The sequence below is a fragment of the Myripristis murdjan genome, chromosome 16, assembly GCF_902150065.1.
Source record: "Myripristis murdjan chromosome 16, fMyrMur1.1, whole genome shotgun sequence".
Classification (NCBI taxonomy): Eukaryota; Metazoa; Chordata; class Actinopteri; order Holocentriformes; family Holocentridae; genus Myripristis; species Myripristis murdjan.
In genome coordinates, this window is record NC_043995.1 from 17,956,837 (window position 1) to 17,969,910 (window position 13,074).

At 40.9% G+C, this 13,074-nt stretch overlaps 1 protein-coding gene across 1 annotated transcript; it reads right to left on the reverse strand.

Annotated features, from left to right (window-relative positions):
* Positions 1 to 1,260: 1,260 nt before the first annotated feature.
* Positions 1,261 to 3,989, reverse strand: LOC115373974 (C-reactive protein-like). The gene is made up of 5 exons (XM_030072650.1): positions 3,965 to 3,989; positions 3,713 to 3,767; positions 2,476 to 2,578; positions 2,017 to 2,314; positions 1,261 to 1,867 (listed from the first exon to the last, which is right to left on the reverse strand). The coding sequence occupies exons 2-5, from the start codon at positions 3,765 to 3,767 to the stop codon at positions 1,649 to 1,651; spliced, it is 675 nt and encodes a 224-aa protein (XP_029928510.1). The 5' UTR covers positions 3,965 to 3,989; the 3' UTR covers positions 1,261 to 1,648.
* Between the last annotated feature and the right edge of the window lie 9,085 nt (positions 3,990 to 13,074).

Here is a 13,074-nt window from a genome sequence, read left to right on the forward strand (position 1 = left end):
TGAGCATTACCGGTATCCGTTTCGGCAAAATCAAGAGGTAGTGTAACATCATCATGACTACCAGACTGACGTGCAGGATAATTGACATGTTTGCCCTGTCAAGTTTTAGTTTGGCTAGTTTGCTCATTGGGTTTTTGGACACTGGATATTATGCTGTTTCATTTGGACATAACATTTGGTTTTCATTACATTTTTACTGGAGTGGACATGGATTCAAACTGGCACCCGCTGGATTAAGGCATCACTGGCAAGTTGTTTAATTTCCATTATTTGTGATATCAGACTGTCACGGTGCTGCTGGACTGCTGGACTGGAAGGATAAATAAATAAAGTAAAATAAATTATGCATGCTGAAAAGTCATTTTAAATGGAACAATAAATTAGTTGTTATACAAACAAACCCTTTAAAAAAAACATGCTGTAAACAAGAGGTGTTTTGCTGCAAACTTTCATTTAGGAGTCTTAAACTGAGAAAGAAAAAAAAAAACATGATTCATTCCATAATTCATTATTGTACATACAGATATTTTAATTATGTATGTATATTGTAATTGTGTGTTCATTTAATTAGATTGAAAAAAAAAATGGTGCAAATAACTAATCAAAATTATGTTTCTATTTATATAAACAGATTAAGAGATTACAACAGATCTGACAAAGTGCTCCTGACATTATTTGTTTTTCAGCACGTTGCTCTCAGTCTGCTACCTCGCTGTAACTCCATCTTTTGTTCAATATGCGTGTTTGTGTGCTTGTGTGTGAGTATGCCTGTGTGGCTTGGGCGTTAATAGTCAATTTAGGACAAAAGCTTGGGACTTGTAGTATCAGCAAAGATTGCTGGGAGTGTGTTGTGCTTTCATTTTCAAAACTGCTTTGGGTGATAGCCAAACACGTGTATGTCCACAGAGGACAGCTGCCATGGAATAGTCTGTGCTCTTCTGCAGCCACTGTGATGAGAACCACTATGAAATCCAACACAGGTAATTCTTTTAAATCCTTTTGAAATTATAATTCTGTTGACCACAGTAAGAATAAATATTTGTCTCTTGTATAATGCATTTATGGAAATGAACTTCACATAAAAAGAAACTCCACTCAAAGCATCCTTTGTACACACACAGCCTTTGCTGTTATTTCCGCTATAATGATTATCATTTTCCCCAGTCAAGAGGGCAGATGGGCTGTAAAGTGATCTTACTTTAAGAGAATGTCTTGCAATCGTGAGAAATTTATTTTTGAGGGTACAGTAACACAAAACAGTTTCATGTTCAGTTCAGCTTTAATGGTTGGCTTAGAAAAATCTAAGGTTGTATGTGTGTGGTACAGACAATCAACACTCACAAATCACAATGAAAGGTTGTGGCAAACACTGCCAACCAAACCTGAATAATGATGCTAATAAAAGAGGAAGAATATTGATAATAAAATGAATGTTACAAGTGACATAATCAACAACAGAAACATCTGGAAAGAATATTGTACTTGATGCTGAAGAGACAGGGAAACCTGTTGAAAATGAAATCACTTCCTTTTCAGTAACTGCTGATTCAACATAAATGAATGGCACTGATAATCTTTGCACTGGACATAAAACAATGGAAACTCAGATTTTGACTTTATAAGACATTTAAACTCTTCATTTGGCCATTTAGTAACAGATAGCTTGTTTTTCTTCCAGCAGGACTCTTCCTCTGATCTGGAAGTCAAGCGCCCTCCAGTTGAGCACATTCCCCGGTGTGAAATTGAGGTTGTCCATGTAACGGTGGATTTCACAGTTTGAGAGGACGTAGTCCCACATGTGGACATCAGAGATCATGCCAACCAAAGACTGGTTGGCATCGAATCCTCCACCATGAGAATCCTGCTCCTGTAGACATTGCAAAAACAGATAAATCACACAAATTTTGTATATATTTTGTGTTTTGTTTTGAAATGAGAGCCCTACACTCAAATCATAAATTCACAATCATCAGTATCTGCAGGAGGACTATCAACTTTAGCACCTGACAGTACTACCTGTCCTAAGGTAATGATGGCGCGTCCTCTGATGTTTGATCCAGTGCTGGTGAATTTCCTGGAACTGGGCTTTCCATTCAGCCACAACTGTCCCAGTCCGGACGTAGAGTCCCAGGTGGCACAGACAGACAGCCATGTGTTCAGTGTGTATTCCTGACCATCAAATAGTGCACCAACATTTCTGGCAGATATTTCGATCTGATTGGCTGCAGCCCTCTTGAAAAGCAGGAAGTCATTTGCAGCAGACGGTGTGGCCAGAGAGAACAGGACGTGATTTCTGCTGAGGTCTGTAAAACTCCTGTAGGTATTACACACACACACACACACACACACACACACACACACACACACACACACACACACACACACACACACACACAGACACATCACCATCATCATCATCATCATCATCAATCAATCACACATCAAGCCCATCAAGTGTTGCCATCTTTATAGTACCTGAGACAGACAGTCACAGCACTGAAATCCTCTCTTGTTGTATTCAGTCTCACATGAGCGGTGTTGGTCTGTTGTGGGAAGGTGAACATTTTACCTGAAAGATCTGAACCCACAAACACAGATTTTCAAAGCCAGGATACAAAATGTAAAGTTGTTAATCTACATTACATTTGAACAAAACACACAACACAGACAAATAGAAGTTCCACTGGAAAAAACTGCATGTAGTCATTCATGTCTGCTTTGAGAAGTGAATTTTTGTATATTTTTCCTTTTAAGCCTAGTCTGGAGTTCAAATACAGTGCAGTTGCCTTTTTAAAATGAAATAAACAGTGTCACAGTCTAGTGCATACTGTGTGCTCAAAGTATTTTCTGTAATAAAGCACATGTATCATGTTGGCCAGCATAACACCGATAAATTTACTGTATATTTTTCAGTGAATATATATTTACTGAAACTTATTGTACTCATCATCCAAGGTATCACAATTAACCTGCCAGCTGAAAGGCAATGGCCTTCACTGAAACACTGCTCCAATTGTATTTTCTTGCCAGTCAAGCTGCATTCCTTGAAGGTGGAGAGTGACAACACCTTGTTTCAAGAATGAGGAAAAAAAAACTCATCCCATCAGTCCCATTTGTTTAAAAAACAAAACAAAACGTGAAAAAAAAGGTTATATAGGGTTACTAAGAGGCATCTTGATTTGATGTTTTGGGTTCATGTCTCCTGTTTTCATCTCTCCTGTTCAGTATTATCTAAGATCTTGTATTTGTATTTGAGATTCATTTTTGGCTGAAAGTGGAAATATCACAAGTACGGCTGTGTAAAGTCAGACAAATGTACAGACATGAGATGAAAACACATTACATTATTAAGAGGATAAATGATTACAGTAAGTCATTGTGAGTGCATGTCACATGTTATTGTATATTAGGTATGATACATATTTACAGTATAATACAGTATGTAAAACACACATAACTCCAAAGTTTTAAAACTGTGTGTGTTTTTGACTCAGTTTGTTGTTTCCTGATTCCATTGCTTACCTTGTCTAGTTGCATAATTAGAAAACAGGTTTGAAAAGGTTACTATATTGATACATGTGCATTTTTTAAGAGTTCATTTTACAATAAAAGAAAATAGATGTTCAGCAGTAGACAATATTGGCAATTTCCACATGGATACATTTATGCTATTTGCACAGCAGTTTTTTTTTCTGTTTATAAAGTTGTTTACCTTGAGGAGTAGCAGCACATGCTGTCAGCATCACCAGCAGAAGTAAAAACTTCATCTGAGGGAAAGACACAAAAATGCTCGTTTTTCCAACACAACTACAATTATCTCTACAGTAATAAATGAATGAATGAATGAATGAATGAATGAATCCATCAATAAATAAATCAATAAATTAACAAACAAATAGATAAATGTAACAAAATACAAAATCACTTGAAGTTCTTCTGAAATTACATCTTGTCTTGATCTTACCTTGTCGTCTATGCAAGTGGCAATGCAGTGGATGGGGCTACTGGGTTTTTATATTTGCTGCTTCCTCATTCTTTGGGAGCAGAAAACTTCCAAAGAACTTTTTCTTCGTCTTATCTTTCTTAAAGGTGATGACTGCATCCAAATATACTTTACAACTGGATTGAGTAACAAGGAAATACTGGTGATTTTAGCTGTCAGTATCACCAACAGAATCACAATATTGTTTTCTTTAGAGCGTCCCACGCCTAGCTAAATCCTCCTGTTCTTCTGTGTCACTATCTTGCTTTGCCTGATCCCTTCCTCTGCACTGTATATTCAGGTTCAAGCAAATAACCCCAGATTTCATCCAAAACATCAGATTGGTTGATGTTGTTCTGATAAAACTATGCTCTCTATACTCCTATGCTGGCCTTGTGTTGAATGAGAAATACAAGAGTATGACAGTCTTTACTTCTGAGAGCTGGAGGATTTCTTAGGGTAAGAGCCTGGGAGCCAGGGCTGGCAAAACCGAGCCAGTAGGAAGGTAAGTGAGACAGGATGGAGGGGCTCACTTCACAGGTGAAAGTACACGGGAGGGCTATGGTACCGTAACCCTATGGTACCAAGCAGGCAATGTTCTTGGTTGTCAGGGCAGCGGGTCCAGAAACAGGTAAGCAGGCAGCGGCGAAGATGAACCAGGAAGGAGCAGGCAGACGGTAAGTCGGGGACAGGTGGACAACAACAGAGCCAGCAGGTAGATACACACACACGATTCACAGATTGGGTAAATGGTGTTCACTCCCAGCGAAGCAGATGCTTGTGAATGCCACTTGTGAACTATAGCTAGCTATAGTGTTTCCAATCATGGAAAACTGTTTTGAGGTCCCTTAAATCACTTCAAAGTTTGATTCAGGCACAAATCTGATTCAGACTATTGATAGTCTCAACTAACTACAGGCTACAACCAACACAGTATAAACAACACAGTACGATGTATAAAATATTTTGTCTGATAGCCAAATAGAAACAAAGAAACAAGCTCTAGAACAGTTATGAAACAAACCTAATACTATAATGCTGCAGTTGTGTGGTGAAGTTGTGGGAGAATTTTACATTGCGTTGATTCTCAAGGCAGCCCTCAGGAATCTCCATCTCCTCCAGCACCCGCCTGACCTTGTCAGCAATGCCGCACGTCACTGCTCCAAAGACACAAGTGGGTGGCAGGATTGTGGCAGGGATGTCGTCATGCTCAAACTGGTGGGACAGGGCATCTGGCTTTACGTTTCTGGAACCAGCGTGATAGGACAGGGTAAAATAAGAGTGACTGAAAGAAGTGTCCACCTCAACCTCAGCAATAAAATTGTGTTTTGGGTCCAGCAGGGTGACGATGAAGGCAGAGGAGAACTGCTACTTGAGGGACTAGAAAGACTCCTCAGTCTTTGAGGACCCCATGAAAACCTGGTTCCTGGAGATGTCAGGGCATGGAGAGGGGCTGCAACAGAGCTTTAGTTCCTGATGAAATGTCTGTAGAAGTTTGCAAAGCCCAAACATCTCTGTAGCTGCTTTCTGTCAGTGGGAACAGGCCAGTCCATCACTGCACTAACCTTAGGAGGCTCCATCTGGGAGGTGTCAAGCACCACAATGAATCCCAAAAAGGAAACAGACTGCTGGTGGAACCATCATTTTTCAGCCAACACAAACAGTTGATTCTCCAGCAGCCACTAAAGAGTCTGCGAGACATGCAGCACACGCTCCTCCTCAGACTTGGAAAACTGAAAATGTCATCAAGGCAGACAGGGAGTAGAGGTGGCCTTTAGAAAGAGACCCCGGGGAGGAGGTCAATAAAGCAGTCATAGGGGTCAATGGGGAGGCAAGAAGGTTGCCCAGGACTTGTTAAAGACCTCTCTTAAATCCAGGTAGACAGGGAGAGGTCTGGAAAATCTGAGGAGGAGTCCCCATCTGCCTTTCACAGAGTCGACTGTCAATCTTTATGGCTAGAGCAAACAGAGAATTGAAGTTGGAGGGCAAATTGAGTGGGGCCAAGTGATCTTTAATTTCCTCAGCTAAACTTTGCAGGAACGTGTCAGATGAGTTTGCATCCCACTCGCTCGCCACTGCCAAGGTACGGAAGTGGATGACATGATCTGCCACTTGACTGTTTCCTTGTCACAGGGCCAACAGCCCTAGAGCTGCCTCTCTGTCTGGTGTGCGGTGGTCAAAAACTTTGCAGAGGGCCTCAGCAAAACTCTTGGCAGAGTGACATGTGGGAAATTGTTTGTCCCACTCTGCCATGGCCCACTCAAGCTCTTCCCGTGGGTTATCATGAAGGCGGCACCATAGCTCTTGGAGTAGTAAGAGTAAGATTGCGGTCCAAAAGTCATAGAGCATAGTCACAGGAAGGAGCAGCAAGTAGAGGGATCACCATCATGCCTCTCAAAACTAGGGTGGCTCAGAGTGAAGAGAGGCTTGAGTTTCCTTGGGCTGAGGAGAAGGTTGAGCAGGTGGGACAGACGCTGAAGGTTTCAGGAGAGTGAGGGCTCTATCTTGCGCCAGACTCCCTAAACCCGCTATTTGCGGATTTAGGATGAGGCGTTCCCCCGTAAAAGTTGCTATCTTGTGCACCTCCCGCTATCCGCAAAACACCTCTGCTACCCGCTATATTATGCATAGGCGTGTTTTGGGCGTTACGCCAGTTAAACGAACCAGTGTGCCAGGTGCCATTGCCTTTAAGGGCAGGCTGTGCTATCCTAAATCCTAAATCCTAAACCCGCGATGGAGAGAGGGAGGTAGATTTTCTCAGGGCTTCTACTGAGGCTAAAGCAAGTTGGCTTTATATATATATACATATTATATATTATATTATAGGCGAGTTAATTCGGGAGGTGGAGCCACATGTGTCCAAGTGGACGTGTCACAAGGTTGTACTGATTGAGTAAAATCCCCGGGTCACACCACACACACACAAGAGGCAGAGGTGGAACTATGTGTAAACTAATTTATTGACAAGGTAGATTGGGCAAATAAAATATTAAAAATAAAAATATAGCACAGCTGCTGGCTTATGATAAAACAATAAAACGTGCTGGCGTAAGTGTCCAATTAAAACAGTCTTTCCTCTAAACAGTCTATATGAGTAATATACTCAGTCCATTCCGGCGGCGTCCCGGTATCAGTCCGACCGTGTGTGTGGCGAGGCTCCGTCGGGGCGCGCATTGAAGCCGCCTGGGTGCGCTCTCCTAATAGCCTAAAGTGTGTGCGCAAGATAGCAACTTTAGGGATAGCGCATGAAACACGCCCATGGACACACCTCCAGGCGGAAATGACGGAGTCGGCATAATGGATAGCGGGTAGCGGGTGGTGCAAGATAACGTTTAGGGATAGCGGAAGTTCCTAAATCCGCAATTTGCGGGTAGTGGGTAGTGGCAGCGGATAGCGGGTGGCACAAGATAGGGCCCTAAGCATCTGCTGCAACTGGGTGGATAGTAGTGTTGTAGTCAAGACCACCTAACCCGAGACCGAGTCACGACCGAGACCAGAGCATGCCGAGACCAAGACAAAACCGAGACCAGAGCATGCTGAGACCAAGACAAGACCAAGACCGAGGGGGGGCGAGACCGAGTCAAGACCGAGACTAAACCAATCATTCAATTATTGACAAATTACAGTGTGTACTATGTTGTATGATCAGTATATGACACTGTATGTAATCAACAGACGCATTAGTCTTCGTCATACTGAAAAATGTATTTATTTTAAATGTAAAGCCATTTGTAAGGCCAACAGGCCTGCAGTAGAAAATAATTTCTCCACATGGTGCTTTCAAAAGTAAGGCCAACAGGCCTGCAGTAGAAAATAATTTCCCCAAATGGTGCTTTCAAAAGTGCTGTCACAGTCAATATATGAAAACCATGAAGACTTGAAATGCAAGTCTAGAATAAAACAAATTTACAATATTTAAATTTTTTTGTCATTTTTCAAAATGATGCATGACAAAATTAGAAGCAGTATGCCTCCCAACCTTGTTAAAATTAAGATCTGAAAATTATTGTTAACAGCAAACATGGCAAAATGGAAACACATTGTTGCTGGGTTAGGGAAACTTAAACTTAAGATGCAAATGATAATAAATTGAATAAACAAGCCAACAGAGCTATGTGCAATAGCAGGGCAAATGGCCCACTCACTACACTGGTGAGTTTAAAGTAGAGTTTGGTTGTATTTTAGAAAAATGAGAGATTGCAACATTTTGTGACCGAAACGTGCTCGGTGGGGTCTCATCATGAGGCCTCCTCGACTAAAAACCCTCTCCACTGGTGCTGAAGTGGCAGGTACTGACAGCACCTTCAGTGCCAACTTGTGGAGTTGTGGGAATCTGTCATTGTATTTGGCCCAGAAGACAAGAGCATTGTCAATGTCAGAGTCCTGGATGGCATCAAAGTATTTGTTTATCTGTGTTGCAATATTTGAATCCTGGCCTGAGCTGCGCTTCTTGTGGGCCTTGTACTGGGACAGAAGGCGTGGACATTTGACTGGTGGTGAGTTACTAGATGAATCCATATCAGTGGTCACTGACTCTGTTGCATCTCCTACACTCTCCATGATGTTCTCCAACTCCACAATCAAAGTATCTGAAAAACACAAGAAAGCTAGCGCTGACAAACTGATGGTCATGTGTTAAAGTTTTGTTTATGGTAAAAAAAAAAAAAGAAGAAGAAGAAGAAGAAGGGACGACAGAGCACATAAAGCTAATTAATAACGACATTAATGGCATGTTAATAGCTAGCTTTGCCAGCATACACTTACTTTTCCTTATGCTTCCTTTCAAGGTGACGATAAAAGTTCGACGTGGTCCCAGCCGTCTCGGTCAGCGTTATTTTACAGAGATTACACTCTGCCGAGTGCTTTCTCTTTCCAGTTGACTTGCAAATAAATGCAGTATGTTTTGAAAAAGCAAATTTTATTATCGCTGACTTTGACGACATCTCTGCAGCCACAGACGGTGCCCTCCTCTCTCCCTCGTATTCTCATCCCTGGCAGTGGCATATGTGGGGCAGCCAGGGGGCAGCGTTAACACATTTAAAGTGACAAACTTTATTGATACATTTTAAAGAGGAAGTATGCAGTTTTAAAAAATCACTGCAGATGCGGTCTCGACTGGTCTTGAGGAAAAAACCCGAGTCCGGCTCATCTGAGACCGAGACAAGACCGAGTAAAATTGCGGTCGATACCGAGACAAGACCAAGACCTTGAAAATGTGGTCTCGAGACCGGTCTCGAGACCAAGACCGATCTCGAGTACTACATCACTAGTGGATAGTTGTTGAAACTATATATGTTTGTCATGGCAGTTTGAAAAGTGTCCTGCCTGATGTGCAGTTCCTGCACTCCACCCACTTGAGAAGACACCTGCCGCTCATGACCATGAAGCATCTTCCCTTGGGTATGGAGAGCCAAGCGAAGAGCATCCTTCTCTGCTGAGTCTGTCATGGCCACATTATACTGTAACAACCCTGCACAAAACTGGGACTCAGATGCAGAGGAAAATGCAGAACTCCAAAAACAGCTTGTAGGAAAGTTAAGTAATTTGTAGATTAGAGGTCTTACATGGAAAGGCAGTCAACAAAGGCAGCAAAATCCATACAGGGGAACTGCACAGAAACCAAAGTCTGAACAAGACAGAAGATGAAGATCACACACTGGGAGACTGACCTGAACAATTTTCTCAAGAAACCATTGAGAAAATACTTAGAAAAGTGGGAGACTATTGATATTTCAATTACCATAACAAGTCACAGGATTAACAAAAGAGGCATGCACAGCTTTTGAAAATAAAATCACTATGAATGTCTTAAGCATAAATGGTGGACATGCCTATGCCTATGTTCTGGAAGTCAAGCGCCCTCCAGTTTAGCACATTCCCCAGCATGAAGTTTAGGCTGTCCGTGTAAAGATGGAGGTGAGAGGACGTGGTCCCACATGTGGACATCAGAGATCATGCCAACAAAAGACTGTTTGACATTGAATCCTCCACCATGGGAATCCTGCTCCTGTAGACATCATCATCATCATTATCATCATGATCACAATCAATCACACATCAAGCCATTCACAGTTTGACTGATAATGGCTTCTACCACCAGTGTTGCCATCTTTCCAGTACTTGAGACAGACAGTCACAGCACTGAAATCCTTGTTGTATTCAGCTTCACGTGAGCAGTGCTGGTCTGTTGTGGGAAGGTGAACATTTTACCTGAAAGATCTGAACCCACAAACACAGATTTTCAAAGCCAGGATGCAAAATGTAAAGTTGTTAATCTAAATTACATTTGAACAAAACACACAACACAGACAAATAGAAGTTCCTCTGAAAAAACTGCATGTAGTCATTCATGTCTGCTTTGAGAAGTGAATTTTTGTATATTTTTCATTTTAAGCCTAGTTTGGAGTTCAAATACAGTGCAGTTCCCTTTTTAAAATGAAATAAACAGTGTCACAGTCTAGTGCATACTGTGCGCTCAAAGTATTCTCTGTAAAAAAGCACATGTATCATGTTGGCCAGCATAACACTGATACATTTACTGTATTTTTTTCAGTGAATATATTGTTACAGAAACCTATTGTACTCATGATCCAAGTTATCACAATGAACCTCTGACAGCTGAAACGTGATGGCCTTGATTGAAACACTGCTCCAATTGTATTCTCTTGCCAGTCAAGCAAACAAACAAACAAACAAACAAACAAACAAACAAACAAAAACAAACAAACAAACAAAAAACAAAAAAACAAAAAAACAAAAAACAAAAAAACAAAAAAACAAAAGCACTATATGGTTACTAAGAGTACCAGGTAGCACAAAGAGACAGCCATGTGTTCAGCTTGTATGACCATCAAATACTGCAGTAACATCTCTGGAAAATATTACAATTTGACTGGCTGCAACATTCTTGAAAATCAGGCATTTGCAGCAGAGGTTGTGGCCAGAGAGAACAGGATGTGAATTCTCTTGATGTCAGAAAAACTAAACTAAATTAAGGGATATAAAAATAAATAAATAAATAAATAAATAAATAAATAAATAAATAAATAAATAAATAAACATTTTGTAAAATTTACAATACCATTTTACCTTCCTCCCTTTAATATTACAGCAGATATCCTGTGTTGATCTTACCTTATTGTCTATGCAAATGTCAGGATCTATTGTGTGCAAAAGGTCATGCATTTTTATACTTCCTACTTCCTTAGTAGTTTGATTCCTTTAACATGGAAATTTGTTGCCACCTGTACAGCGCCTCACACGCATGCTGGTACATACATACAATTGCTCCAGGAAGCTTTGATTTTTTTTTTTTTTTTACTTCAGATTCCAGTAGGTTCAAGTTCAAATTTATTTATAGCCCTTATTAAAAGTTTACAGGCTCAGGTTTATAGGCCATCCAGAGGGGCAACGGTGCAGAGAAGGCAGGGGGAAAATCAAATCAATTCATTTCTCTTCAATCATTAATCAAACACAGATAAACATACAAACATGCACACTGTCATGAGCACCCTGAGCAGTATCAGTTCTAGCATCTCTCTCTGGTCTCTCTCTCTTGTTTTTGTGTTTGTGTGTGTGTTCCTTGTTGTGTCTATGCCTAGAGGCCTCTACTATGAAGCGAGATTATGGGGTAATCCAGCTTCAACCTTAAGCCTGAGTTTTCTGTATCACGAAGATGGCTTACCTTTAACCCAGCTTGGTCACCATGGTAACTTATCTTGCATGGCTAACCTGATATGGGGCAGGTTATGTTCAGCTTTATGGCTTAAAATATCAAAACACTGCCCTTTGACCATTCAAGATCATTGGGAACCAGCAAAATCCAACCAGCTATGGCTGATCATGTACTTGGTGCCAAGTGATTGTGAAGTCTGAGTTTTTTTCCCAGAGTTGTTTTTGCGACAGAAATGTATAATGTAAATGTAGCAAAACTTTGTATTTTTGACCCCAGTGAACTAGCCGGAAATAGCGATTTCAATACTTCAGGAGGCCCAGGGGATACTTTAAGTAAAAAAAAAAAAAATCCCCTTTCAAGCACTACACTGCCGAGGACGATTTCATACAACTTCATATCCAAAAATTTGAATTATCCCTTTTAGTAAAAGTTGAACTAACAAAAAAGTACAAGTACATGTAATTAGTTACTTGCACCACTGGACACCACTGCGGGTGATATTCAAGTTAATGTTACAAATGACCTAATCAACAAATGGAGCAGCTGGAATTAATCTTGTACTTTAATCACTTTGAACTGAACTTTTGTGTCACTGTCATCAAATTGCTCTGTTTTATGAATATAAAACTAATTTGTTGCAATAGTTTGGATGGATAATGCATGTGACAGATTTTTCTCTTCAGCTGTAGGTCACCTTTAGTTGCACTGGTAAGATGGTCTCCACGCTACTAAGGCCATAAGTCTGGGGCATGCCAGACATGGGGAGACAAAGCCAGGCACATTGACACCTTTCACAAACACAGAGTGGTGTTCATATTATTTAAAAGATTTATTCATAATAAAGTATGCCTCATCATTCATTTTATATTCAGGGATATCAAAATGACAGTAGTTTGGGTTTTGGGGGCCCCACACTGTGAAGTGTCACTTAGAGTCCCAAAATGTTCAGAAACAGCCCTGTTCAGGGAAACAGATAACATTAATCCATCTCCATAGACATGGCAGGGCACTTTTGAATTAACCCTAGCCACTGCCAGTGACTGTCTGGAGGGGAAGCATTTTTAGAACGTCCACTTGCCTAGCTAAATCCTCCTGTTCTTCTGTGTCACCATCCTGCATTACCTGATCCCTTCCTCTGTACTGTATATTCAGATTCAAGTAAATAACCCTGAATTTCATCCAAAACATCAAACTGGTTGATGTTATCCTGGTCAAACTCTTCAAACTGTGGTGCAGTGATGACTGTATGCCTCCATGCTCTCTATACCTCTATGCTGCCCTTGTGTTGAACTCAGACAGAAATACAAGCCACACTTGTATTTCCCTGTTCAGTTTGCTATGTCACCCAAGCTGGCGAGATCTGAACTGAAATTCACAGAAGAATGTGTTTCAGGTAAGTGACCTAGTCAAGAAACAA